Source organism: Parasteatoda tepidariorum, chromosome 6 (assembly GCF_982258835.1).
Source record: "Parasteatoda tepidariorum strain Cologne lab strain chromosome 6, Ptep-v5.0, whole genome shotgun sequence".
NCBI lineage: Eukaryota > Metazoa > Arthropoda > Arachnida > Araneae > Theridiidae > Parasteatoda > Parasteatoda tepidariorum.
The window spans coordinates 42476250-42495174 of NC_141760.1; the positions used below are offsets into that span (position 1 = coordinate 42476250).

General features: G+C 28.5%; 1 protein-coding gene across 2 annotated transcripts in view; it reads left to right on the plus strand.

Moving 5' to 3' along the window:
- Nucleotides 1–17904, plus strand: part of LOC107450364 (uncharacterized) — a 33161-nt gene extending 15257 nt beyond the window's left edge. The window contains exons 1-6 of one of the 2 annotated variants that reach the window (XM_043045456.3): nt 2376–3418; nt 5876–6044; nt 9726–9868; nt 13244–13361; nt 14769–14894; nt 16172–17903. In XM_043045456.3, coding sequence (XP_042901390.2) covers nt 3325–3418; nt 5876–6044; nt 9726–9868; nt 13244–13361; nt 14769–14894; nt 16172–16442 — 921 coding nt within the window. In that variant the 5' untranslated portion in view covers nt 2376–3324 and the 3' untranslated portion in view covers nt 16443–17903. Of the gene's footprint in view, nt 1–2375; nt 3419–5875; nt 6045–9725; nt 9869–13243; nt 13362–14768; nt 14895–16171 lie in introns of those variants that run through there. The other variant, XM_071178775.2, reaches the window with a different exon arrangement.
- The last annotated feature ends 1021 nt before the right edge of the window (nt 17905–18925 follow it).

Consider the following 18925-nt stretch of genomic DNA (forward strand, 5'->3'; position numbering starts at 1 on the left):
AGAGACGAATTTGTGAAGCGGTATTAAATGAAAGATCAGAATTTCTTTAATTCAGTAATATTTCCTGTTGAAAACTAATTCAACAACAATGGATCAGATGGAAGACTTTTCGAACCGAAAAATATTGTGGCAGATCAGGGGTGAAAGCGAGACGGAAAAGAGGAAAGGCTGGTAGTAAAACCTTTTCAGATTACCTTTTCAGATTTTCGATTTGATTTTTGAGTTCTCGTGAAGGATTAAGATTTAGAATCATCTGAAACATTTGTGGGCATCTGAAACATTTTCGCTCTATATTAAAAACAAAGAATATGGAATAGATACTTCTATGCTACTCCTATGTATATTCTTTGATGAAAAAATCGGACACGGTTTTGACTGTTTGAAATGCGACGTTGAGTTACATTTTGTTTGCCCACTTTGTTTGCCATAAATATTGTAAGACTTAGAAACTTAGAATTGTGAGAAAAAAAAGCACAGAGAGTACGATGGAATAAAAAAAAATAATATTCGATAATAAGTTTGAAAATATTAATTGTTGAAATTGAAGTAAAAAAATACCATACGGGTCACTCTGCAGAACACAGAAAGGCAATTACAGAGTTGAAATTTAATTTTCAGTAAAGGAGCAGTTTTGTTTATGAATACAAGCCTTTTTTTAAAAAAAATTCGTATTTGCAATTTTCAGTACTTTTTTGCAATTTTTTTCTTACTTTTCTTTTTTCTTTAATTTTGTTTTGCGCGCATAAACTATAATACTTAAAAATTTGAAATTACTTTGGATTACAGAAAAAGTACGGTAACGAAGGACGGAACAAAAGAAATAATATTCGACAATTACTTAAAAAATTACTAACTGCTAAACTTATAGGCTAAAAACTACTAAATTAGTTTGATCTGTAGCCCGTTGAAATGCAGCTACAGAGTTAAAATTTGATGTGCTGAAAGAGTCATTTTTAATTGTAAACTTGACGCGAATTTTGTTTCGAAATTCCTATTAGTTCAAAAGTTATTGCGAATTTTGGTGCTTTTTCGCAATTTCCCCCCCACCTTTTTTGCTTTAAACATTGACTGTTTTCCAAATGCTGTAGAAAAGTTATTTTTCCCTCGTGATATCTTAATTTCTTTATTTTATAAGCTCGCCCTCGGGTAGATGTCAATCAAAGGTTAAAAAAAGGCAAAGAGAGAGAGAGAGATTACATGTAGCCAGATGCAAATCTGAACATTAATAGCGAAATTTTTAAAGATGCAATGAAAATCGCTCCTTATTTGAATTGTTTTAAGTTTCGTCAACGAGTAAAATTACATCTCATTTATTTCTTCTTATTGAGTCATACAATCTGTATTTCTTAAGCGAAATTTTTTTTTCTTCAAGTAGAGATGTTTCTTTTCAAATCTACGTAATCGCCTAGTTCGTTACGATTATTATACTGAAAACTGTTCTAACATAAAACTACAATAATTGTATATTTTGAAAAGGAAATTTGTACGTTTTTGCGGAAAGTATTTACATTTAAGGGAGAAAAATGAGGAATGAGGCAATTACGAGGGTTGGTGAGCGGAGCGAGTAGGTGGAGGAGACTCCTGGTATATAGCATAATTGTTTTCATTTACCTTGAAATAATAGATTCAATGGATTCAACCAGGACCTAATTAGAAGTTAGGTTTCGGAATTAAATACGTATTAGAAACCCATAGCATATACCTTTTGAATTCAGAAGCAATTATTTAGAGTTAAGAACTCACCTTAAAAACTATATTTTAGGACCTTATTTAGAAACTTTATTTATATGAAACCCATAGCATATACCTTTTGAATAGAGAAACAATTATTTAGAGTTAAAAATTTATCTTAAAAACTATATTTTAGGATCTTGAGTAAATGGGACAATTATTAGCATTTGCCCTTAAATCTGGCTTCCGAGAACCTTTCTCAAGAATCGGAGAAAAGAGTTTAAACAATTATCCGAAAGATGTGACTTTGACATAAATAATCAAAAATTGATAAATATTCGGTATGCGTGAAGTATGTCGCCCTGCTACATGTTAAGACTGCAGATGTTGGACTTTAAAAATCATTAATTTTACTAATTTTTTTTTTAAATGTTGACTATAATGATTTTCTTTTCTTCTTCTTTTTTTATTTCTTAAAATATACCTTTTCTTTAATCATTAGATGAGCATGTTTGACAAATAAGTATTCGAAAAAATTCGAATGCTAAACAAAGATATTTGCATGCATTCTTAATAGTTAGCATATAATAGTTATATTTGTACATTTTGTCTAATAAATTTCATTACAAATTGTTTCCTGTATCTAAATTTATATTTCCTCTTGTCTTTATTATTAGGCTGTACTGCATTACCATAATGCCCTTCAGTTCCGCGCAAACAAAAATACCAACAGCGATTGTATTTGTCCTCGGTAGCAATGATGCAACAGTATTGTCATAAAAAAAGCGACGATGGTCAAGTGTCAAATTTCGCAATTTTCGCAAGAAACAAATCGAATATTTCCATCGCAGTTGTTGCTTATAAAATGTCAGATGTTAACGATCGTCGCTGACTAGTAGGAACTACAGACCGCTGCTTATTGCGGAAGCTTTTTCAGTATCCAGCCTTGTTTGGAGGCTGTGTGTCCGAATCCCCAGTTTCCGGCTAGAAATTATGTTCGATGATCTCTGGACTGCGGGGGCGTTCATCCCGAACCAACACCTTCCTGAAGGCAGGTAGAGTGCCTAACTGCACGCTGTCTACATGTGTTTGCAACAGATTCTTGCAAAGGCGTTGCTGGTTGTCGAACGTTTCCTCTGGAGCGAGTGGCCGATGTTCCGTTTGTTCTCTTTAGCAAATGATGTCTCTTACTAATGATTGGATACACTGCTGTCCTATTTTTTCAATACTGCAAGTAACCTAACGTAACTAAATTAATAAGGTAACTGTTTTGTTTTGGAATGAAGTCTTGATAGAGTTTAGAATTTTAACTCGAAAAGAGAAATCATTTTCAAGAACTATTCTGTGTATGTGATGTATCAAGTCTATGAATTTCAGTTGAAATTGTTTAATGCGTTAAATGGAAGTTTAACTTGAAATACAAGTGTGATTAAAAAGAAAAGACTTACTCAACACCTCCACTGATGCTCATTTCTGATGCCATTTTTTCTAAACTAAAGTTATAGACGAAAAAAACTAACAATGTTGTAGACAGAAACCTTACAAATAGACGTGGAATTCTTAGAATTGCGAGAGACATTGTATTTTTTTTTTCAAGAAAAAGTTGAGTAAATAATCTCCAAATATGAAAGAGATGTATGTAAACAATCTCACATGAAATCAAAAAGATTTTTTTTCAGTTACTCAATGCATCAAAAGAGAAATGAAATGAAATTTTGGTGGTGGCAATTCATCATATTCCTTGAAGGTAAGATTTTTATGAATCAAATTTCAAATTAAGCTTGGAATAATTTTTTTTATCAATCAACGTAAAACAATTTATTTATTATAATAATTGTGAATTAAAATAATCCTATTTTTAGAATATTTTAAATATTATTATTTAAAATAAAATATATCATTATATTGTTACTTCCATAAATTATGCTAATTAATTATGCTATTTATATCAGTATGTTTGCATTCAGTTTATCCGTATTTCTTTATTATTTTAGAGGGGAAGCTTTCATACTTAAATCATTTTAAAGCAAACACGGCTTTTTAAAATAGATTTTTATTGAACATGATTTAATTTCAAGAAATATGAGATGTGTTAATTTGATCTAAAGGTGTACATCACTGTAAAATTCTTAACTTTACTTAAATCTAATGCTACTTAACTTGTTTATTTAATTATTAACTTTACTGAAATCTTTAAAAATATAATGTGATAAATTCTTTTTTGAGAGCATTGTTCGTTGTCCATGCAGAAACAATTCATTTAAATAAAAAAAGAAACAGAGCTATTAGTATTAAATAAACTTATTAATATTAAATAAATAATTAATAAATAAATAATTAATAAATAAATAATTAAAAAATAATAACTAAATAATTAATAAATAAATAATTAAAAAATAATAAATAAATAATTAATAAATATTATTAATTAATAAATATTTTTCGCTGAAATTTTCACAATAGTATTTTCTTTTACAGCAGGACTGCACAATTTTAGCTTTTCCCAAGTTTTATTAATTCAACTAATTTTGTCTCGGGCCAAAAACAATGAGAGAAAATAACAAATAGTGTTAGTATACTGTAAAACAAAATAATAACGTTATTAATGAATTTAACTAGGGAGCATTCTGAACTTCTTCATATTTTGTGCCTGTTTTAAGCGAGTAATTGACAACGCATGATCATTTTCTTCTGTGACGAAGCAAAGTTTGTTAACCGAGCTGATAGCTAAACCATAAATGTTTGCTTCCATTGAGTACCAGATCTAAGCAAATACCATGTTTTAAAAGGGCTTGCCACTCGCTCTTAAGCAAAAAGGCAAGGATTCTTACGTAACAGAACCGGTTGAATCTCTTTATCCGGCTTTGAAGATCAAAAAATGTTGAGGCAAGTATTTAAATTGAAAATGAAACAGATAAGAGATTCCACCCATCACGTGTTGTCCATTATTAAAGGGTTGGATAAGGCATGAATAAAATAACTAAAATTATTTCTAAGAATATCGCATTCAGTAGGGGGTGGAGGAATGTAAATTTTATTTTTAATATTGCCTTTGCGGTCTACAAACTGAGTACTTGTAGTCCGCAACCGGGAAGCCGGCTTTTATAATCTACAGTCCTGCTTTAAAAATTGACGTAAATAGTAAAAAAAAATTCTCATGAAAACAAATATAGATGCTTCCTTTTAATCCTTAAATTATTAGATTGTTCCAAATGAAATTATTTCTTTGATGCGTATATTTTAGAAAATAAAAAGCAACAGCATTTTTTTCCCCAATTCTATTCAAACAAAACATGTTGAGATTACACCTAAGCTTAACTCAGTGACACGACAGCCCATGGAAGGATACTGCACACATCCCAGTTTTCTTCACTTTGTAGGAGGAGATTTTACAGTTGGGCGGTACCTCAAATTTGGATTTTCCCAGTATCCCAAACATGTTTGGTAATTGTCTTATTGGCCCACTAAAGGGGTGAAAGACTGAGTCAATCTCCTCCTGTCCGAGGATGGAATCCCAAATCTGTGGCATGGGAGCGCGAAGCGCAACCACTCAGCCACACACCTCACCTTTACACCTGCCAAATTCAATTCTATACACGTTTGTATTGTTTTGACAAAACACTAGTTCGAGTATAATTATACCAGTAATAAAAAACATATTTGAATTAAAAGACAGTTCATTTAGAAATGGTTTATTGGTTCATTTGACAACTTCGAATGGGAAACATCGTTTATTATTTTTTAGAATTAGTTTATAAATGTTAATTCAAAGCATCGTTTTGTACTTTTTCGTATTTATTATTTTAACCTCGATTCGTCCATATTTATATTGATTTGAATCCATGGTTCTAATATTAGCTACAAAATAAAGCTGTTGATTCAAAACAATACATTCATCAGTTTTGTATCCATTAATTTAATGCATATTTAATACATACCATAAGTCAAATGTATAATTCTAATATTCAGACTGCCGTCAACAGTCCATTAATGTCGCTTTAATGCTATCATAACAACCGGACTATAGGTTCAAATCCATTGGTTTGAATAAATTTGCTCGATCCCGTTTATTCCAATCAATTAAGATTCGAATTAATGGAGTTGATTTATTATTCATGAATTAAACTAATTCATTTGGCATGTATCAATTTAATAATTCGATTGTCGGAATTCAATCATGTTTTTTAATAATCAATTTTTCTAGTGTCTATAGTTACATCGTTAGCAGAAGCTCAGCAAAACAACAGCATCCCAGTGACCCACAGCGATTGTGAATTGAAAATATATAGCTGTACCAAACTCGTCAAACCTATGTTGAACGACGTCAGATACATGTTCCCTACGACACTCAGTGACGTTGATGCCATGTGCAAGTAAGAATTTAACTTTAAATCAATAGAAATATTTATTTTTTCAATTTTATAAATTAACATCAAAAGATATTTTTATTTATAACGTCAGGCCAATTGGGTATTTGCAACACGAGAAGAAGTGAAGTGATTGTGCTTAACCATGTGATTTAAATCAGATTTAATTGGATACCTGTAAGTGACGTCACGCGAATGCTTCGAACCTGATTGGCAACTTAATCGACAAATGCCACGATTTACGATGACGTCAGATGCAGGTATCCAATTGAAGCAAAAAGGCATAAACTGAAATTTTCTTTGCTATTTTTTAAATATCGGTTATGGACCAAAATAAAAAAAAACAATAATCCTAGTTTTTGTAATGTTTACTGTTTATCTTATATAAAATATTGAGTGCTCTAAAAAGCTAAAATTGAAACCACTTCTCACACGAATAGGGCTAATGTGAGACATCTTTATTTTTTTATTGATTTTTAGCAATAAAAAGTTGAAAAGTATGTTTCATCATCATATTATCCCTAAATATTATCTCACATTAGATTCTTGACTTTGATAGATGGTAAATTAGACCCCATAAAGCATATTCCTAGTTTTAATGACTCTGACTTTTCTGAATAAACCTTTTACTTTTATTATTCGCAACTACTATGAATATTAACATATATCTTCATTCAAATGCTGTACAACTAATGTTTTAAAATCTATTAAAAAGGTACTTTTTGTGAAAAACGTAAAGTTATTTAATGTATAATTTTTTGAATTATATTTTTATATATTTTATATGTGTTTATGATCAATGCGAATAGAATGATGTATTTTTAACTTCATTTTATTACTTTAAAAATGATAAATTTGTCAAAGAATTTCACATAAACCCCGTAATTTTCAGTGTCTCATATTAAACCTATTATGCAATTTCTTTAAGATTTTAAAATTCATTAATACGTAATCAACACATAACTGCCATCAAAACTTCTTCGATCGAATATTTTTAACTATGTCGAACTATGGAGAGTAAATCCTGGTTTTTAATTGGAGCAAATAAATAAATAAAAATTAGGAATTAATTCAGATCTTTTTTTTTAGCTAACTTTTATTTCTTAGTTACATACTTATAATAAAACATTCTTAAGAGGTTCGGTTAAAAATCATCAACTTTTACTCGTGCTTTTTTTCTTTCTATTTCCTTTTTTTTAGAATTTAAAGTCAACTTTTTATTTTCTTAATATTATTCACAAATATATTACAAACACAGAAAAATTTTTAAAATTTGTTTTGCATGATGAGCTCATTTGCAAAGAAAGAAATGCTGTTTTAAAAAAAATTAATTAATAAAAAGAACTGTATATTTATATAGCTTTTCTACCGGGTCGATTCTTCTTAATTTATTGTAATAAGACGATTGAAATGTTTTCGATAGTAAAAATTATTATAACATTTAAACTCACTAGTTGCTAGTTTTTACTAGTTTTTATTTTATTATAAATTTTTTTTCTTAGATTTACCTGCATGTAAGGCTTATATTCTTACATGTAAGGCTAGGTCATATTCCTGTACGTAAGGTTTACAAGTGTTGCTGTATATCGATACCGATGCTGTATATTTACTGATACAATTTTACGAAGAAACGAAGTTATCTCGCAATTAATGGTGACCAGGAAAAAAAACCACAACACAGTTAAAAAAAAATTTCTATGGGAAACATGGAAGATTCCACCCACTTTCTTATAAGAAAATACTTTATTTTCTTAAGGACAGTAAAATTTCTGCAAACATTTCTATTCTAACGTAAGTTATAAATTGCCCTTTTTATTACTGTTTTCTCAAAGAGAGTAAATACAATTTCCAATTCCTATATTGCAGGTAGTTTGACTCACTATGAAAGAGGTTAAATTCAAGGAAATCAAAAAAGTTTCTAAAATCTATATAGCAGGAATGAGCTTATTTGTGTCTCATTCTGTAACTTAATAATTAGTATATTTGAGGTCAGCCTCAAAATCAACTTTTATCTTGTGAAATTCAGGTTTAATTATTTATCTATTTTACGTATAGAGGAGATATGATTTTAAAAAAAAGATTTCAGACTTCGTAAAATTTCTTGAATCTCTCATTTTATTTTCATGCTCAAAAAAAATTCTTCTTCATCAGCACTACAGCCCAGTGCAGGCTAAGGCTCTCTCTGTCTGAGTGCAGTACGATTTACTGCAAGATTTCTCCACTTGTTCAGTCCCAACACTCTCAAATCCTTCACTACGCTGTCCAGGCAAATCGTATTCGGTTTGCCGCTACTTCTTGTACCCTCTATCTTTAAGAATATCACAATTTTCCGGCTGGATCTAGATCTGACCGTTGAAACAAGTTTCGATAGTAAAGTTAGATGCATGAGCCATTTGATCCTGAAGAACTTAATAACTCTTAAAAAGTTAGGTTGCTTATATTTATTATATATGTCATGGTTTCTCCAAATAAATTTCTCCAAATGATATTTTCTTTAAGGGCTTTCAAACATTGAGCGAAGAATCTTTCTTTCAAAAATGAGCAATCTATTTTACTCAATTTCATTGATTGTTCTGCTCTCACAACCATACAAAGCAATCAGGGTTTTGTACTTATAGAGATAAATTTCGACTTTAGTTGGTTCCTCAGTCTAAAATTTGCCATCAAAATACTGCTCTTAACTTCAGTTTCAATATCTTTATTTTTTTGGTAATAAAAACATTGAAAAGTACCGAGGTACTTAAATAGTTTAATCTTTTCAGACTATTTCCAAATCTGAAGGGTTGCACGTAATCTTCTTTGGTGAAATAAATTTCGTCTTTGGTTCGTTAACTGCCAATTTATGGCAGTGTTCTCAAGGGCGAAAAACGTTTCCATAACAGCCCGTTTTGTTCGTCCTACTATATCATCTACGCTAATAATTGTACAGATCTCTGCAGAATGGTCTCCTTGGTGTTAATCCCAAAAAATGCGGATCGCTTATGAATTAAATGTTAATTTATGAATTATATATGGAACATCATTTTGACAAGTTAGGACTGGACTAGTTTAAACATCGCATCCAAAAACTTATTTCTGTCAATATAATCGTAAACAGCTATAAAATCTACATTATCGATATCATTATCCCTTTGTTTTTTACCCCTTTGTTCTTCGTCTAAACGAATGAATCTGATCAACTGTAGATTTTCCCTCTTGAAGAGGTAGATTTCCCTCTTGTTATCAAAATTATAAGAAAATACCATATTAGTATTTACTTATAATTTTTATAACAGAGGGAAGAAGTCTAAGATATAAGTTATTGGAAAGGATTTTAAATTCTACTTCTACATTAAGAAGATTAATGCATTAGTTGTTGCGACAGTCCAGCTTGTCTCCTTTCTTGTGGATGGGGAAAATAGAACTCTCCTCCCATTCAATGCAAAAATTAAGAAAAATAAATAAATAAATGGGGATTAAAATTAGGAAAATTAAAAATTTTTTTTAACCATTTTACTTGAACTAACGAAATAAAAATGTTCGATGTTTTTGCAATTCATATGATTTTGCATGATACGATTTAATAGTTATAAAATTATTGGAATATAAGCTTCTGTATTTAGGACTCCGTTTATTTCGAATTATTATTTAATATTATAAGCAGTATTATTTAATAATAAAATAATTAACCAATAAAATTTTTTTAAGGATGTGGAGCCGTTTTGTGGATTGTGTGAGAAGATACATGTCCTCTTGCTCGACTGAAGACCAGCGGTCAAAATTTAACAAAGCGGTTAGTCACTCAATGGACACAGTCCATCAGATTTGTAGCTCTGATCGACATCAAAAAGGTAAATCTAAAAAATTTTTTTGGAATAGTAATTTTTTTCAAAGTTGGTTTAAAGGAGAGAAACGCAGTAGAAGCATATAAAAATGATTTGTTATAGACTTTTGCAACGGTTGTGATAAGTTTAATATATATATTTTTTTTCATTTTCTTGTTATTTTAATCTTCATTTTATTATGTTACAAATACAAAATTTAAAAAATTAGCGTTTTCATAATCTAATGTTCATAACTTATTCTTTAAATTATCGATAACTTGCCATTATCAGAAAAAAAAATCATCCAAATTTAATTTTGTCTCGATTTTTTTTAAAAATTGCATGATTGCAGTTTCATTGCACATAGGATTTTTTTTTAAGATAAATATTTTTCACAAAATGGCGGTGTTTTGAAAAAAAAATAATCAAAAAATTACACAAGTTAAATTTTTGTGGATTACTCAAAACCAGTCAAACCAATAAAAAAAAAATCCCTTTGTGCAAATATACCAAACGCAATCCTTACGTAATCCCTATTGTGAACGTAGCATTGAAATTTGAAGTAAATCAGTTGAAAAGTAAGCTAGTTAGAGATACAGCAAGTAAGAGAAACATAGTTTCCAGTGAATTGCGTTTAAAGTTTTGTGGTCTATAATCCATATAAATATATTAAATTTTACAACTTAGTATGATGCATCAATACCAGGTCTATGAGATGCTTGTTCTCCCCCATTTTCAGTAGTTTCTGCCAAAAATGATAGAGAACAAGCTGAAATTCTGCGATCATTTTCATTTTGAGCATATTTTTTTGGCTGCTGGGGCAATATTTATTTCTAATTGTTTCAAAACTATCAATAACTAAATATTACTGCTAAATACTTTGATATTATGATGATTATTAATTCTCTAAATATAAATAATTCAAGTATAACTACCACCAATATATGTACAAGAATTAATCTATTACCATTTCGCCATAATGTATTTTTTCGTATTTTACTTTACTTACACAACAATAAATCAATATGCCAATTAAAAACTAATGTGTCTGAAAGGAGACCAACTGAAATATATGAGATTACCCACTTTACAAAAGAAATGTCACGAAAACAGTTTTTTTACTTAGCACCTAAATTATATAATAAATTACCATTTCAGTTGCAAAATATTCAAATATATTCTTCTTTTAAGCGTGCTTTATTTCAATTTGTGATGAACATCGACGATTTAGATCTCTATTTTTCACTTTAAAGGAAGCATTTGATTTTTTATACCAGTCTTGTGCCATTCCAAATGAATTTCTTATGTTACCTTTGTTATTTTTTTTCCTTTTTTTTAAAATTTCTATTTTAAACTTATTGTATTACCTCTCTTTGTCACCTGGACAGGATTTTCCTCTTGGCGACATATATTCTTTGTATTTATGTGTTTGTTTTTGTTCCCAATAAAGTTCTTTTTGCTTGCTTGCTGAAAAAAAAAAGGTTGCAATTTCAGCAATTTATATTGAAAATACTATTAATTATTTTTCTTATATAATTCATACAAGTTATTTCAATAAAATAGTTTAAATAATAGCATTTTACTAAAATGTTTTCATAGAAAGGAGCAAATCCATTAATCAACTCAGCGCACAAGTTAATTTGTTCATGCATGTCACAGTGTTTGCTGCGTTGAGCTCAACATATTACGCTGTAACTTATTTATTTTTACGAAAATCAATTCAATATTTAGGTACTATAATCTTAAAAAAATAAATTATCAATAAATTATGTAATAATTTTTCTCTCAAAATTTTACTGTGTTGTTCTCTCTTAGTATGCTTCCAATTCTCTTTATTTTTAAACATTGAAATCTGAACAACTAATTTTATAATATCGTCCTCTTATTTTTGGATTGATTTTTTTTTAAAAATATTCTTCTAAGATTGACCTTGACATTTATTTTAAATCGTTCACCCTTCGAAAGGAATTACTTCATTAAGACTGGAAGTTTCCTTTCTTCTTCCGGTTGTTTTCTTACTTCAGTTGCCATTAGGATTACTTAACTTGCCTAATCTGATCAACTTGTTTGTTGATTTTAGCGAGTGAAGGATTTGATTGAACAGAAATCTTAAATCATAGAATTTGTGTTGAAATTTAGAGACTGTTTAAGATCGCAGGTAGTATTATAAGCTAGAATTTAGAAATGTTAGAGAGATTTTGCATCACGTTACAGTTTTTGTAAATCTAATCCTAACTCCATTTAAGCGAACATTTCTCCACAAATCGTAGAATCATCAAGAAGTCATCTTGGATTTTACGTAAATTTTTTAATTTGTATTTTTGTGAAATATTTTGTCCTTAACAAACTTTTGTTAATACAGTATTATTAGACAGCTTTCAAAATAAAGGTAGAAAATAAAGGGATCACTTTATTGCAGTGTTTCCCAAACTTATGACTTTTGTGTACAATTTCTCAATTTTTCGCAACGCTGTGTATCACTAATAAAAAAAATGAACGAATTTTTTATTATAAAAAAATTCCTCTAAAGTTAAAAATCACAACTGGCTGCTACTTATTAACTGTTAACTCTGCAAAATATAGCCAGTAGAAAAATGCGTAATCATAAATTTACATGGCTAGCTTTATTTCTAAATAAAATTTTTTGAAATTTTCATTTGTTTCAAGATATTTCACATAAGAACGCGTACCCCGATAAACTGTTCCCGTACCCCTGGGGGTACGCGTACCGCACTTTGGGAAACACTGTTTTATTAGATTAGGAGAAATAGCGCTTGATAATTGATTGTAAATTATTGATTATTGAAAAAAGGTTTCAGGCTCAGATTCTAATTTTCTAAACTCTTTCGCAACTTTTAAAAAAAAACGTTTTGGTTCAGTTACTAAAGATGAAAATGTAAAAATTACAATGTATAAAAAGTTACAGCGATCTGTTGCTTGTGTTCGGTGAGGCTAGCACTAATTGTCAAATGATTTTCACTTAGCTTAAGATTTTGATTTGCTTTTTAAATTTTTGTTTTAGTCAACTTAGAATTTCAGTTGGTTCAGTTTTTCTCATCGCTTTTTCTTATACAATTTGGTGAGTTAAAAGTTTTAATTAGTGATTAACACTTATTAAATCAATTTAAATTCTCTTGTATATTAACAAAATTTAAGACAATATTAAAAAGATATTGATCTACTTCATGCATTTATTAACTACTATTAAAACTATTTATAAAATAAATTCATTTAATAAAAACATTTATTTAATAAAAATCATTAAAAATTGCAACCTTTTTATGACTGGAGGTTCACTGCAAGACCGCTCAAATATCAAAATTCAAAGTTGCGATGAATAAGCATATTATTTTGAAGAAATGTTGAATACTAAACATATGTATTTTCTTCTTTGTTTCATAGATTATTTGGAAAGTGCTCACTGTTTCCGTCGTGTTTCAGTCCACAGTTGTGGCCGGTACTATCGACCTCTTGTGGCACAGGTAGCTAACCGAGAAGCAGAGGACACTCACATCTGCTGGTATGACCTCTTCTGTTTCTATTTCAACCCACCCCCTGACTCTATTACAAAAAGTTTTCTTTTCGAATACAATAAAAATTGAAAACAGAGAACGATGTTTTAGATTTCTATTGCATAAAGCATAGTATATAAGATGCAATAGAAAAAGCAGCTATATCACGTATGATGTTTCAGAAATCTTTAAATACTTATCTTGAAAGAAGATTTTTTCTTCTTTTGTCTGCTAACATTTCTCAAAAACGTACCCTTTTTAGAATTTTAAAGACTAAATTTTTGTGTTTTTTGTATGAACCAAAAAAAGTTCCAGTATTTTGAACTAAAATATTAGGTATACAATTAGAATAACAAAAAAAAAAAGACATTCATACTAGGCACTAATCGATACGAAACAAAGCAAAAATAACGAAATACAAAAAAGAATAAAATAATTGGTCAAGTTATTACTGAAAACAACGATTGGCCAAATAAAAACTTTTTTATTAAGATAAAGGCAACTAGCTGGTTCACTATTTTATTCGCTAGTAAGTAGCTTTCTGTCTTCAAATATATCAAAACATTGTCTCCCTATTTTTTCTTATGCATTACTATTTATTACGCATTACGATTATGACTGTTTATAACTCATTAAATGTCAATGATCTATATGAATTTTAAAAAAAAATTTAAAACGCGGACTAAAAGCAATAATTAAAAAGAACTTTGTATTTTAAACTCAATTGAATTGGTAGTAGCGTGTAATAATTTTAATTCCAGATAAAAAATATGCGTTAGGTGCAGAATTTAGAAGGAAAAAAAATTGCTTGCATTATAAATTGAGTTAAATTATATTGAAATGGTAGAATTGTATTAGTTCCACATTAAAATATGCATTAAGGGCATTAATTAAAAATAAATTGTGCACATTATGAATTCAATTGAATTGTATTAAAATGGTAGTAGCGTGTTAATTTTTACACTGGAATACGCATTAAGGGCAATAATTAAAAATAAATTATGTGCATCGTGAATTCAAATGAATTTTATTGAAATGACAGTAGATATAATAGTTTTATTTCCAGATTAAATGTGGAAAAAGACAATTTTCATTTTGTTATCTATGATTTACAAGTTAGAATCTCTTTAAAAACCGTCTTAAATATAAATTTTTTCTCATTTTTTAAATGATAAACTTAAAAAAAAATCATCTATAATATTTGCTTTAAATTGAAATTATTTAAGAATATAGTTAACGTTTTAATCAGCAAATGTAATTTTTGCCAGCATGTTTCATAGGAAATGATTTGATGATTAATTAATAATTTACAGCAGCAAATTTGTTTTTCAACTTCCAACATGTTTTTCAACATATTTCTAATATTTTGTTATGCCATGTTTATTGATTGATAAATTATTCATTAATTTTTTTAGTGCATATGGTCAATTCAAAAGCTGTGTTAGTGCTCCACTGTTAAGGAATTGTGGCATAAAAGTTCATGCTCTATTAGATCATTCCCTATCTTATCTTGTAAGCAGATGTAGTAACACATTTTATCCGTAAGTAAAACTTCCTCTCTAAAGAAAACATGAGTACAATTTAAAAAAAAGGTTTTGAAAAGGTTTAACACTTTTTAAAAAGGTTTTGAAAATGCATTGTAATTTTTTGCTTATGCATGTACATTAATTATTTTGTAATTTAAGATGAAATTTGTGGTGGTATAATAAAGTTGCATTAAAATTTTGTTAAAATGTAAGTTGGATGATATACTAATTTTGGACGATATATTTTTAATATGATTGTTTTGAGGGTGGGATTAATTTGAGTTTGAAAAGAAAAATTGCTGACATAAATTCATTGCGTACACAAATTGTAATTTCGTATAAGAACTTTGAAACAGTGAAAAATTTTTATTTTACTTCTCTCATATATTTACCTATTTTATTTTTTGCAAATTTGGCAGTAATTAGTATATAGTCAATACGAAATTCTTATAAAAAGCACAATTCAAAACGATTTTGTAAGATTTCGCATAAATCTTATAAAATTCCCCTTAAAATCTGTTAATTTTATCGACAAACTTATTTAACTATCCGGTTGCTACCTTCAAATTCTTCCAAATTATATGCAAGACAAATTAATGAAGTAAAGAATTATTATATAATCAGCACACGTAATTCTTATAAATTTTGTTCTTGATCAAATAAGTGTCTTAAATTGAGTTTTGATGTTATAAAACGCATTTTACATCAAAATTTGTCAAATATATTTCATTTGTTTACTTTTTTTATATTCTACTTTTAATATTGATTTATTTATTTAGAAGTACTTTTAATATAACAATTTTGTATATCTCTAATTGTTTATAGATACATATGTATAAAGTCAATTTCCTTTACACGAAGTATTAATTATAACTTTGCACTTTCTTTGATGCATAAAACTAAAGTATTTTCTATTAAAAAAGAAAAAAATTATAGGAAAAAAAAACTTAACTACAACTCTAGTTCCAACAATGTTTATAAAAGGTTCCAGAAGTTATTTAAATAATTTTAGAGTAATATTTATTTCATTATCCAAATTAAAATAAAGTTAACTTTGTGTTGCGAATAAAGTTAAAGCGAAGTTAAAAAGCGTAAATCTTAGTATTATGGCACAAAACAGATTTTAGTGTTTTAATTGATATTACTTGGGCTATTTCAGTTTGACTTCGCTTTAACTTTATTCAGTTACTTTTTATTTATACTATTTTTGCTTCTTCTCTTTTTTTAAAATTTATTTACCCATTTTATGTAATTACATCTTTTTTTGCTTTAATTTAACTTATCATATTTAGATTATCATATAACTGTCCAACTGCTCCCCCACCATCGCCGCTGACATCAGTGAGAACTACCACTCCGCTGCCACCTCCTCCATCTACAGAGACTTTACCAGCAGAGCTCACTGACACATCCACTAGTTCTGTGAGCAAAGCTAGGACCATCATTTATACTCTACCACCTACACAAGACAGTAGAACTTCTGCTGCATCTCCAGGTCTTAGCTATTGGTGTACAGCCAAACTTTGGGCCATGTCAATTTTTTGGATTTCAGTGATGTTTTAGAATTGCCCATTAGTTGCAGAATCCCATTTGCAATGCTTCACTTCATTGGTTTCATCCACTAAACTGAATGGATTATTGTTCACTGTCTTCTGTTTTATTCATTTATTTAATTATGATAAGCTTTATTATGCGCTTATTTCTCTAATTTATTCAAATCAGAAAATGTGTCGAGTTTATGGATTGAAATTCTGGGAAAATAGATCTGACGTCACAAATTTAAAAAAAATAATAATAATAATAAATTTTAACATTAGTTTGAAATTTAGCAGACTGCTAGTTATGACTCTAACATTTTTCAAATCTCTAAGCATACTAAAATGATTGCGATGTATTAATATTAAAGAATGTTTAAAAACTTAAACAGAACTAAAAATTTGAAATTATTTTATTTTATTTTTAGTGTGGAAAAAGTTGATTTATATAAATGCTAAGCAGCTATTTTCTCCGGATGCTTTAACTCTGTAACCTTTGATTTTGAACCAGATCGAAAAGACGAGGAAATCAAGGGGTAAATGAGGTTAACCCGCAGCCGCCTTTTATAGCTTAGAAAATCCCGAAATGTTCCAATTGATAGCCTAACAACAATAGGAGTCTAAACCACGTAGCTATGTATCAAGGGAATATTTTATGTCAGAACTGTGGTCTGTGCCGGCGGGTATATAATTGAAGTAAAGCAAATAGGGTTGGTATCAAAACCTGAGTTTATCATGAGGCAATATTGATCCAACTGAATGTTTTATGCAATAAATTTGAATAAAATAAATAGCTAGACAAAAACTATTTTTATTTACTTTACAGAGCTTTACAAATTGACATCGCAAGATTAAATACTTGACCCTAATTCTGGACCGCATGAATTTAATTATAATCAGATTTTTATAAAAGTTAAGCGCAGGTATTAATTAATTAATTTATTTTTTGTTGTTGCTAAGAATCAAAAAGATACATGGGGGAACGTTTGAGTCATAGTATTGCGAACTACAAAATTAATCGCTTACGCACAGTCAGAACAATTTTGTTCTCATTGGTGGAAATTCTTAAAAATATTTTTCGAAGAAATTTAATTATTAAAAATATTCGAAATTTTAATAGAAGTTAAAACTTTGTTCTTAGTCTTAGACAAAATGTTTTCACTTTACATATTTGGGTGCAAATTTATGTTTCCAAATTGTGTACCTTAGCGAAAGATAGATAAATAAATTATGAAGAAAAATATTTATATAACTATTGTAAAATCTTGTATTCATTATAAGGGGAAAAATATTTATGCATCAATTTATGTTTTAAGTAAGTACAAATTTTTATGTTTCTCTATCACATTAAGTAATAAGTTTGTTAATCACAGTTTTATATTTTATAAATATTTTCTTCATTTATGTGTATATTAGAATTAGAATTGCAGGAATAAAAAATATGTAAATAAAGATGATTTCATACATGTCTTTAACTTTTCGTTTTAAATTATTTTATTCCACTTTAAAGGGCTTGGAAAAACGCTATGACAAGCAAAATTCCAAATCCATCGAAAAAAATTTAAGTTTATTCAGAAAAAGTACGTTTTTGTGTCTGTTAAAAATATCGTAAAATATATAACTTCAAATATCGTCTGCACTACTTAATATTAACATGCATAAATTATTGCAAGTTGAGGATATATCCTCCAACCGATACGATTAAGTCTTAGTACGTAAAAACCCGATCCTTAAATTAAAAGAATGTTATTCGGAGTGGCTAATTTTTTTTCGTATACTGTACAAAAAACTTATAAAAATGCGAATTCATTAAAAAAAAGCAACAAGACATTTTTTAAAAACATGAGTTTAGGAAATCTTAAACTTACAATGTTTTAATTAGTATTTAAATTATTTAGGTGATTTATTGTAAGATTAGTAAATGCAACATTTAATCTGTATTCTACAGGATGTGTAACGTTTATAAATTAGATTCTTTCATTAAAAAAATAATAAAATATTCATTGGAATAGACAAAAGTTCCAATCTTAAATTGAAGACGACATATTTAAATACTATATTAAAATTCTTGACAGAAAACTTTATTTCGAAAAATACAGATTTGTTCTTCCCGTTTAAACTAAGGCTATTTTAAAATGTTCTGAGCTTTGTGTTAATTTTTCTGAACTATTTTCCCATAAACACTAATTTATGTTGGTAGGTTAACTAATTTACTTAGTGAACGATAAAAATAGATTAGTAAATAGATTTTTTGTTTCGAAAATTAATTTTAAAACAAACAATTTTAGTTTCATGTTTTTTTATATTTTAGTTTTCTTGCAGTCAGAATTTTTTTTCTCATTGTTATAAAAGTTTACAATGTACTTGAACTATGCTATAAGTTTACAATTCATGATGTTTACTTAATAGACAAGAGTTAAAAACTCCAAATGGTATGTTTTAAGTCTCTTGATTTTACTTCTTTGATTATATACCTTGAGAGTACTGCCCACCTTATCCTTATTTAATTAC